Here is a 10,861-nt window from a genome sequence, read left to right as displayed (position 1 = left end):
ATGGCGGTAGAAACTCTGCTGCCGTTGTAGATGGGGGGAACAGGTAATACCATTTTGGTGTTGCTTTTATTGTTAGCCAAATACTTTTAGATGCTGTAAGTAACATCTCACTCCAAAAACAGGCTTACTGTCAATGAGCACATGCAGCTCTAACCATAGTTCTTGCTTAAATATTTATAGAACTTCTGAGGATGATGCTTATACACCAGCTCTGTATGTGACAAAGTGGAATTCACTGCCAAAGCGCTCTTTATATAAACACCATGCACCCTGATTTCCTATGAAAAGTGACAACAGCTTTTGCTTTGCCTTCACCCAACAAAAAAACCCCAACTACTTACCAAAGTGATTCACCTCAGTAAATGAAGCAAGTTTAATATATACATACACCCGCATTTACTCATATCTGAAAGCATTTTAATTATCTGGATTGTTTGTTCTTGCCATTTCATCATTCATTCCTGGCAGCATAGTGCAGGCTCCAGCAAAAGCCAAAGTAAAGTACTACAGATGCTGTCTTAGAAAAAAATGTAAGTTGTCCCAACACGTACACAAGTAATTTTCTACTTTCATAGATGTAGTTTGAGCCTTCTGCAACCTGCAGTTTAATCATTTCTGCAGCCTGCAGTATTTCTGCGACCTGCAAATATGCAAATTATTTTGCATAAAGATACACTTTAATTCACAATTCTGTGTACAGTGTTTTATATTCATTAAAGGAATATTCTACAACAAATTTTCTGCAATGTCACATACTTAATCCATCATTTTATTTACACTATTTGCTTCATTTTAATATTAAGATTCCAATGCCCTTACTTTTAGGCATTATCAAAACTTTGCAACTCTGCCAAAATACAGACAGTTGTAAGACTATCTTACAGGCAGAACCTAACTGTTGAAAGGGATCATTAAATGACTTGGTGACACAGTAAATAAATAATTTGTTTAGAAATCAGTAGTTTAAAAACAAGTGTGCATTGTGCAATTAAAAGTTCTAAACATCTTGTGAAATGCAAGAAGTCTGTGCAGTATCAAATTGCCAAAAGAAAGCTAAGGTTATTTCAAGTATATAATTTAAATGTGTTTACAAAGTCTTATATACTTAATTGTTCCACCTGCTTCACTGGAGGAGGTTCCAGTTTTCGGGAAAGTGCAGTTAAAATCTGGCTGAATTTCTCGTATCTTTCGTTTTGATTAACTTGTGCTCCTTTGCTGCCCCAGAGCAATCTCATTTGAAATTCTGTCTTGAAGATTTCACTCATCTCTTCATCTGGCTGGAAACCTAGTAAGTAAAGAGAATCCCACAGTATCACCATCAGGCAAGTTGTTTATTCAGAAGAAGCGGCTTTTAAACTGTATTCCCTCCAAATAAGATAAGCTTTAGTGTGCTGGGTTCCTTTTGCACAATGATCTTAACAAGTTAGTAAAACAGTGAAAATCCTTTCCATGTGACATTCCAGAAGCTCACAAATATCTCTAGAGACACTAGGACAGGCTATCCTTTGCTCAGTTCTAATTGTCATTATAGCCTGACCTTAAATATAATTACAGATGGATAGATGCTGCCTGCAGAAATACTTACATTTCTCTCCCCTCCCTTAATTTTTTCACTGCAAGTTTAAAATACAGAGTCTCATTATTAACATGCTGCTGCTTTCTGGCTGCATCTGACTCAAGATAAGATTAAAAACAGTCTTATTTTGATGGCTGGTGTTTTATTTGCAAAAATCAGAGTAGGAATTTTAAATTGTACAGAAGACAGGAAGTTATCAGTCCTTACTGTACATTCTATTCACTTGCTAAAAGATTCAGCATGTTAAGTCATGAGAACTTTTCAGTATGTTCAGCAAAAACGTATGCTATATTGTTTACTAGGGAGCTACAGTGATGAATAATTTCCTGTCCGCTTTTAAACAAATTGATGTTGTCCTCAGACTGAGTTTCCTGCAGGACATTTGCTACTGTCTCATCTCCCATGAAAGAGGAGAAGAATTTCTCGCACTGACTTTCAGCGGCAATTAGAGGGGACTTTATTCTTCAGACATAACCCAGACATTCTGTTAACGTGCACCGGTTTCTCCTGCTGGTGCTTCCCTACCTTCCAGCATCCGTTCTGCAGTCAGGCTGTACGTTTCTGCATTCTGCGCTATGCGACGAGCTGTGGCCAAGTGCTTGAGCATTATTTCGCAGCTTTGGTCACTGCTTTCCCACAGGTCCATGCCTTCAAAAACGACGGCTTGTCGCTCCATCAGGGTAACGAGAGGCATCAGCAGCGGCACTGTTACGTTGTTCTGTGGAACACTGCAGGTCTCTGGGATATATAGAGTAACGAACGAATCATCAGACAGTATAAAGCCTGCTAATTGAAGAAGGTATTGTAACTAACTGCAGTATTCACACCTGTCCTACCAGTTTCCAGTGAACTGGTTGGGGGAGAAGGCCAAGACAAATTAGTGTTAGAAAACTGTACAGGAGAAGGCTCTGCTGAATTATCAGACAGTGGCACAGAGATTTTAAACACATTTAAAATCTGGGTCATTCCAATAAATTCTGTGAGGCTAAAAAGTCTTCCTTCTTGACCCTCCTCCCTTTCTTTTAGAGAAATGTTATTTCCCCCTCGTATCCCTTTGGAGACCAGAGCTGCAGAGACTCTGATGCACAAGCACCTGATGCGACCAGAGGAATTACCTGACTGACCCATTCTTTGTATCTGAGGATTCATCCTCTGATCCAATAGGCAAAGCAAATAAAAAACAAAATCTGCCAGAGGTAACTCTCCCCTGAGGGAGATTTTTTTTCCTGTCTTTGAGGCAAGATGATGCAGCGTTTCAGCTTCTGCTCCACATGGGTTTGGGCAGAGTGTCATAGTCTGCATGGGTACACGCACATGCTGATGTTTGGCTGGCAGGCTGTTGCCTTCTCTTTCATTGCCTTATACTGCATTACACAAGTTCACGTAGTCATTTTAGCATAGGATGCACAGCTATCAAAACAGCAGCTGCCTCATCTCAGGAAATCAGTAGTGGGAGAATTAAAAGGCTAAATAGAAACCGGTGTCGCTCATACTCACTATTCCACTCATCTTGTCCTTCATGCAAAGCTTTGCTAAATGGCTTCAGCTGTTTTTCATACATAATTGCAGTCTGGGTATAGTGATGTCTCAGAGAGGTCCAAGTTTGTTCTAACCTAGTGACCTGTTCAAACAAAATAGAGAATACCCATTATTGACTCTGTAGCGATTCACAGGAAAAGTACACTGCTAGTGACAAAGTTTCTGGTCTGATGATCTCGCTAGTCTTTTAAGAAATTGCATAAATTAAATTAAATAAACCACCAAACAACTCCATGTTTTGGAACATCAAGAGAAACAGGTTTTCACCTGTGGCATTTCCAGTGCTTTCATAATGGCAGAAAATGCATACAAATCCCCCAGCGAGTCCTTCAGCTCCACTGCGACTTGGATGATCCTGTTCAGTGTTGCTGCTCGATCTTCCACATTTCCTGTGCAACCCAAGATATCCACAGCTATTCCTATTGCCATGGTATTGTGCCTGTAAGTGAAACATTTTATACTACAGGTTACAAATTATTAATGATACATTATGCTGTAAATGTGTTCAGAGAAGATCAGTTCCAAGGTATACTTCAGTATCTTGGTGTGCCCAGCAAACTTACTAACATCTTTGTATCAAGAACAGTAATACCGTTATATGGAATATATATACATTGGCTTGAATTTGTGTTCTAATAAATTTAATAACTTCTCCGAAGATACTAAATTTCAGCAACCAAACTACTGAAATCTGAATCAGAGAAGCAGAAAAGCTAGCTCAGGGATAGTAGACCCTAATTGTTCCCCCTTAACTTGTGCAGAGGTTTTACAGAAAGCTTTGCTGATCTTTTTTTACTTTGCGAGATCCTCTTGCCTCTTACCCAGTTGCAGAAGGGGAACTACTACCTTCAGTCTCTTCCACAAACCCTCACGTGCTCAGCTAGATTGTAAGTCCCCTGAACTTCAGTCTACCCAAGCTCATAAAGGAGAGGGTGTTCAGCAGCTCTAAGGACGCTGCTTTCAAATGCAATTCCCCTTTCCCTGTATGACATGCATGGAGATGCCCCTTAAAGAATTTTTCCTACGCAAAAAAGAAGTTACATGCTATCTGGCTAAATTATCTTCGGTACACATGAATTCAGAAAACGTGCAGGAGAGCATTCTTTGAGGAAATGTAGAGTACAATGTAGCAATAATCTGATCTTCTGGCCATCTGCCCTGGAAATGAGTAACAGGAACATTTACCTTTCAATTAGGTCAAGGCGCAGTTGATGTCCGTAAGGCAAGGTAATCAGTTCAAGACCAGAGTTCACTCCCATAATCCTCCTCATCTCTTCAGACACTTCTAGTATCCTTGCCACCTGTCAAGTACAAAAATTTGTGCATGAGTTTTGAAATTAACATATTTGAAAAAAAAACCAAAAACCAGCCACATAAGAAGTCCTCCACGTTAGTGCAGGGCATATAGAGCCAAGTGCACAGTGTGCAGCATTAGAATGCAGTCAACGAAGAAAAACAATTTTAATTAACTTACGCATATTCTGTGACTTACATAAAAAGACCAATAATAATTTTTTTTGCATGATTCAGCCATCAGAAAACATATAAAAGGTGTGACCAAAATCCTTTATCAACCATCTGTCTTACACTTCCAGAAGAAGATTCATATGCAAGCTCCAGGAAACGTGGTGCTCTTTTGGCCTGATCCTTGTCATGGTGGCACTGCTCTTTGGCCTTAAAGATGTACATGTTTGCTTCACCTTCTTCATTTCTAAAAAGATGACTGCTCAGAATGTTTTTGGATTACACCATATCCTCATGAGGATTAATTAGCCAAAGGACTTTAATGAGGACACTGAACGTTGAGTGCCTAATAAAGTCAGTATGTGAAAGCTGACACCCCCACCAATTTGTCTTTGCTTTTTAAACACACAGTATTAGCTACTGGTTATATCAATAACAATTATATATGGTAATTACAAGCAAAACCACATTAATATGATCATGTGAGATTATCTGCCGGTTTAAGGCCTGTATGTTGACACATTTACAAACTAATCTGCCGGCTAAGTCCGAGACACCCATCATCAGGCATTCTTGGCTATGAAAAGATGAAAGCAATCTATCTGAGCCACACAACAAGCCTCACTGGTACAAAATCCAGCACTGCAGAGAAACCTGTTTCACTTCTAGAGACGCTGGAGTGACATGAAGCCCCTGGAGACACACTGATTGCTACTCCTGCGTCACAAAAAGCCCTCTCAGGCATGCAAGCAGCAGATAGTCACTCCACACTTAGCATACGGGTGCTTCTTTCATTATTAGAAATGTCATCTTCTAAAAGTTAAACTGAGCTACTGATGCCAGGAGAAGACCTATGAACTTCACCCTTATCACACATCTCAGTACAAAGCATTTATTCTGGCCCGTTCACATGCCAATCCCATTGTCTCATGCAGTTCTTATCAGTGCCGGCGTATGCAAGAAGTTACCAATGAATGACAGTCACTGGCTCTCAGCACTGCGAGATGAAGGTAAAACAGGCTCCTCTACGTGTCCCAGCTAGTTACTGTTCCTGCTTCAAAATGCAAAAATCTGTTTCTGTAGAACACTCCAGTGACTCTTAATTAATTGTACAGACTCCCACACTTCCAGCAAGACAGCTTCCTTGGCGCCATTCCAAAGTTTATAGGATTTAAAATAAGGAGATTAATAATGAGCTCACTGAATATTTATATATATATATATAAAAAACAAAACCTTTACTACTTCTTTAATAATAACGGAAACATTATTGTTATTAGGTTGAAGGAAGAAAAGGTGAATTTTGGAACTAAGATGTCAGAGAATGCTCTTACTACTCAGTGAAGAAGCCACAATCTATCACTTCTGAAAAGATCAAGCAATTGTGGAGTTGAGTTTTTGTGAGTCGCCATGTCTGTGTGAAGCCTCACTTAGCAGCAGCCAGCACAGGAGCCCAGTAGCTGGCAGCCACTCACACGCGTCCCGCTGCTGCTCCCGACAGCTGCCCCTTGCCTGGACCTATGGTGTGAACCAGTGCAGCAGCTCCAGGAGAGCGCTACAGACACGTTTCTTCTGGAGCACCACCATTCCCACTTCCTTTCTTGTCTGCAATGGAGTTGCCCAGTAAGTAGCCATGTGTGTGGCTTCTCAAGCTGCTCTTAGAAAAACAACCAACCAAAAACCAACAAAGGCCATGACACTTGGTTCCTGTAGCTGCTCTGTGGCAGGTAACAGCACTCAGTCGTCCCAGCAAAGTGGTGCAGATTCAACTGCAGCTGCATTCCTTTTATTACACTAAGTCATTATCTCATAAGGAGGCAACTTCTCCTGTCTTTCCGTATTTCTGATCCAATAGCTGATCTCCAAGCCGTGTCAGATAAATAAAGTCTACGTTGTAAAAAATAGTTCTTCCTGGTTTTACACCTTTCTAAACAATTCCACTAGCAATATGGTTCCCTCATAGGACAGAAAAGCAGAACTCCTGATAGCTATTTTCCCACACCACCTATCCAGCTGTAAGAGACTCAGACAATCATTAGAAGAGCAGCTAATTTTAGCAGTTTAAATATATTTAGTTCCATTGAACATCTATTATAGCCAGCAGTATGGCAACCAGGTAATGTCTGTCTATTGTTTGCCCTTGCAAGATAACGAGCTATTTCCTGTCACGAGTAGTTCTTTCCACAATGGTTTACAGCACAGACAGGCTCCTCCTCCAGTGGGGAAGAAAGGCTGAATCACAGATATACAGCAACTGATAGGAGAGTTAAAAGATGTATGGAACACTGAGAATTTAAGTCTAAAGTCAAGGATGGTGAGAGGCCTTTAGTCCAAAGGGTTTGTTAACATTATTATTCTTCAAATGGAAAAAAAAAAAAACAACCCACCCTAAAAATTCCTGCAAGCAGGTTAATACACAATACAGACTATAAATCTACCCATTAATCTTTTCAAATCAGTTCTTTAAAAAGTCTAAACTTGCACATGGTAAAATAAAATGCAAGATTTATTTTTTTTTTACCTTGCAGTCCATTCTAAGAATATGCTGTGCAATAATCTTTGGATTGTTGTTGGTGAAAAGCTCCTTAACTCTTCTTAACATTGACGTTTCCAATGGCTTGTTTTCAGGAGGAAGTAGTCTGGATTCAAAATCGTTCGGTTTAAAACTAGACACTGTCTCAAAAACAGGTGCAGAAAAGATGCTGTCTTCTTCAGTCATCTCAGTTGAAGCTTCTAAAGGATCTGCAGAGTTCACGGTAGGGTCATCTTCCAGGATGAAATAGTTTGTTTCCGAGTTCCTGAATGAGTGTGTTCCTTTCTCCTTTCGTGTCAGATGTTCTACATAGCTGTTTTTCTGACATAAATGTTGTTTCGTTGCTGCAGGATCTCCAGCAGGGCTTAGTTCACAATAGTGTCCTTCTGAACTGTGGGAGGCCAAAGGAGAATCTGGGGGCTTCATCAGGGGTGCTTTGCTGGGTTTAGGTGGAGGCTTTGGACAGAGCTGACTGTCTGAGCCTCGAAGAGCTTCCCCTACTTGTGATTCAGAGGTGACTTTCTGAACAACTGTGGGGCTTAGAGAAGGTTCACTGCCTGTTCTAAACGCAGGAGAGCTTGGACAGGAGTCTGCATCAGCTTCAGGTAATCGAGATGGATGTCTTGAACCTGCAGGGGAAAACGGTAATTTAGAAGGCCAAAACACACAATTCCGGATGCCTATCCCAGGGTTCATCTCAGTGCTGTTTCCTGAGGAAAATATTGTCAGTTCATGTCAATTGTTCACTAACAAAAATGTATATGAAATTATATTTTGAGGAATGAGCTAGCCAGCAAATTCCATTCACTTGCTGATCCTCCCAAAATCCCAAATACACAGAACAGCTGCACCATAATATTATTCTGTGGTAATGCTGACAATAATTCCAGTCCCTGCTGCATACATAGGCTACACTGTCAGAGCTGGATGGTCTCCATGGCTTGGAATAGGAGGTTTCTTTGTAACCTGATCTAGGCTATAAAAACAGAAACTTCCAGCCACACCGCATAAAAGATGAGTCATTTCTGTGAATGACAAGTTTGAGATGAAAGAAAAGCTTCCCAAAGTCAAGCCTGAACCTGCAATAAGGTATGGAAGGAATGAATTTCAGGGATGCTAATCTTTTTGCTAAACAGCAGGTGATTTGAAGAGCTAAAGAAACATCCATGGACTTCTATGTCTCATCCTGTACTCATTGCATATGCAAACCTCGTTATCCAATACAGGACCGAACCCTTATCAGACGTTCCCAATCTGCAGTTCTCAGTGCGTTTCCTGGTACCTACAGCAAAGTGGCCACTTGCATCATGTGGGCTTTACTGCTTGTTTCCAGCTGGCTCTCAACCTATGCAGACAACAACATCTGCAAATCACAGCCTTTCACCACTCATAAGCAGTACGATACCAGACCCTGCTCGAAGGACCCCATGACAAAATGCAGAGCAGAACTCTTCAGGTTAACTGTTAAGGTACCAAAAGAAAAGTATTTGCAGACATGGATTGGAGTATGATAATCAATTCAATTACAGATGGGCAGAAGCTCATTTTATGAATGTCTGCCCATCCCACTTAAACACAGGAGCATGCCCTTTCTAGCAAAATACAGTCTCACTATAGAAATACTTAATACTGTCTTTGTCTCTAGAAGTCTTTCCACAACAGGCACTGTAAATTTTAACAGCTACCATATTCAAAATTACTAGCAGCCTTGGAAGTCAAACACTAAAATTCGTCCACATGGGAACAGATGCATCATTGCAAGCTTCCTTACAACAGTGTTAGTATGGAAACAATTGCTTAAACCTCTGAAGAATCTGAGAAAGAAAAAGGCACACTCAACAACTGATCAGACCTTGGTAGACCTTGCATCACTGGAGGAAGACGACGACAGCGGTCATGGAACCAGACAGCAGCAAAGATGTTGAAAGGAATGAAAAGCAAAAGGGATGGCGGGAAGAGAGAGCTTGAGAGAGACAGAAGGACAGAACTGAGTATGAGCACTATGGTAATGCTTTTCTCCTGGAGAGAAACACTACCACATCTGCACACTTCACTCTGAGAAAAAGCAGTTACCAGGATTTCCATGAAACATCGCTTCTACTTAATAGACTTCTGTCAGAATGACATGAGTGAAACAAGTCAGTTCTTGCAAAGCACAAGTAAGGAAACATAGTACTGTCAAAAAGGATGTTAAAGCCAACTGTAGCTGTCGTTTTTTTGGTGCGGAAGCCTGCTAAGTTGTGTGCTAAGGTATTCAACTAGCTGGTGCGTTGCAAATTAAAAGAAAAAACTTCCAATGACTTAAAGAGCAAGCAGTATGCTAACACAGCTTACACTGGCCATTAAATATAACCGTACATACAGTACTCAGAACACTCAACAGCATCACTTTGGTCTGAAGTGTAACAGACGACCCGGGCACACACGGATTCTAAGTTAATTAAAAAACATACCTATTAGCAGATAGCTCTCTGACTGGTGAGCCTTTAGAGGGAATCTTTTCTCTGGAACATGATCCAAACTAGCTGGCTGGCTACCACTTTTTTCTTTGTTTCTAGGGTAAACAAAAATGCAAACAAAAACATACAAATATGTCCAACACTTAACATACATACCTAATTGCCAGAATATACCATAACCAGTGCAAGGATCATTAGCTTTCCACTTGGGCAGCTTATAAGAAGAAAAGGTACTTCATGCTGTTGTGGTAGCAATGAAATGGGCTATAACATGTGTGGTCCTGCAGCATTCGTGACAGTGTTTCTTTGAATGTTGAGGCTTTTTTATAGAACATTCTATTTGGACACTGAATAGGATCCATTATTCCACACTTCTTATTTTTATAGCAGAAGTCAAATACGAAAAGACTGCTCTGGAGCAGCAGTAAGATTTTATTTTAATCCTTTGTCTTATACTAGTCAAGATTTGCCAAATCACTGACGTAGAAGCTGCACCGGTGTTGTGCTTCCAGAGTCTACATTTGCTCTCACTCTGTGGATTTGGGGATTTTTAGCAAAGGATTTTTTAGGCCCTAAAAATCCTTTGCTAAAAATCAGCCAAACCCTCATGCCTAGTCTCCCATCTAAAATCAGAGTGAAAATTCACATCACCTACAGCAGGAGCTGACAGAGTTACCTCATTTCCCTCCATAGGGACAGCAAAATTAAAGTACCTCAAAAGATTTCCTCTGGGTGTGCTCTGCTCCGGGGATTGCATGCTGGATATACCAAGACTCAGCCTTTTTGCAGTCTCGGTTTTTCCTTCAGGGATACTTGGCTCTTTTTGTCGGACTGGACTTACACCATACTTTTCTTCTAGACACCGGAGAGGCACATTCCTGTTGATAGGCTGAAAAATAATTGCTCCGCTCTGCTTTGATATTGGTGTGCGATTCCCAACATAGTATCTAACTAAGCCGGGGATACTGTCAAAACTTTCAAGTTCAAACTGATACTGAACTCGGCAGTAGGCTTCATTGAGTCTTACAACCGTTCTGTTGATTTTAAAATGCTGAGAGGTATTTTTCCACTGACAGGTAAGAACAAAGTTCCCAGGACTGGAGAGAGAATCCCTGATCAGAAAATCTCCATCTCTCTGAACTAGGCCTTCTGCCACCTTTGAGGAAAAAGAATTATACAAAAAAATACTTTCAGAATCAGAAAACAAGTAGTCAAAGAACACATCGTAACAAAATATTCTTAAACATAGGACTTAATTTGGCTGCTCTGGGAGGAGACAAAGCCAGAAAT

At 40.5% G+C, this 10,861-nt stretch overlaps 1 protein-coding gene across 13 annotated transcripts in view; it reads right to left on the bottom strand.

Annotated features, from left to right (window-relative positions):
- Positions 1–28: 28 nt before the first annotated feature.
- The window catches only part of BCAR3 (BCAR3 adaptor protein, NSP family member), a 112,979-nt gene continuing 102,146 nt past the window's right edge, over positions 29–10,861 (bottom strand). For 12 of the 13 annotated variants that reach the window (XM_054212144.1, XM_054212133.1, XM_054212130.1 and 9 more), the window contains 8 exons: positions 10,285–10,727; positions 9,566–9,666; positions 7,101–7,741; positions 4,301–4,416; positions 3,383–3,554; positions 3,074–3,197; positions 2,102–2,314; positions 29–1,285 (listed from right to left, as the gene is read on the bottom strand). In XM_054212144.1, the coding sequence (XP_054068119.1) occupies positions 1,098–1,285; positions 2,102–2,314; positions 3,074–3,197; positions 3,383–3,554; positions 4,301–4,416; positions 7,101–7,741; positions 9,566–9,666; positions 10,285–10,727 (1,998 nt within the window). In that variant the 3' untranslated portion in view covers positions 29–1,097. Of the gene's footprint in view, positions 1,286–2,101; positions 2,315–3,073; positions 3,198–3,382; positions 3,555–4,296; positions 4,417–7,100; positions 7,742–9,565; positions 9,667–10,284; positions 10,728–10,861 lie in introns of those variants that run through there. The other variant, XM_054212143.1, reaches the window with a different exon arrangement.

This window comes from Rissa tridactyla, chromosome 8 (genome assembly GCF_028500815.1).
Source record: "Rissa tridactyla isolate bRisTri1 chromosome 8, bRisTri1.patW.cur.20221130, whole genome shotgun sequence".
NCBI classification, from domain to species: domain Eukaryota; kingdom Metazoa; phylum Chordata; class Aves; order Charadriiformes; family Laridae; genus Rissa; species Rissa tridactyla.
This window is presented reverse-complemented; position numbering and strand designations above follow the sequence as displayed.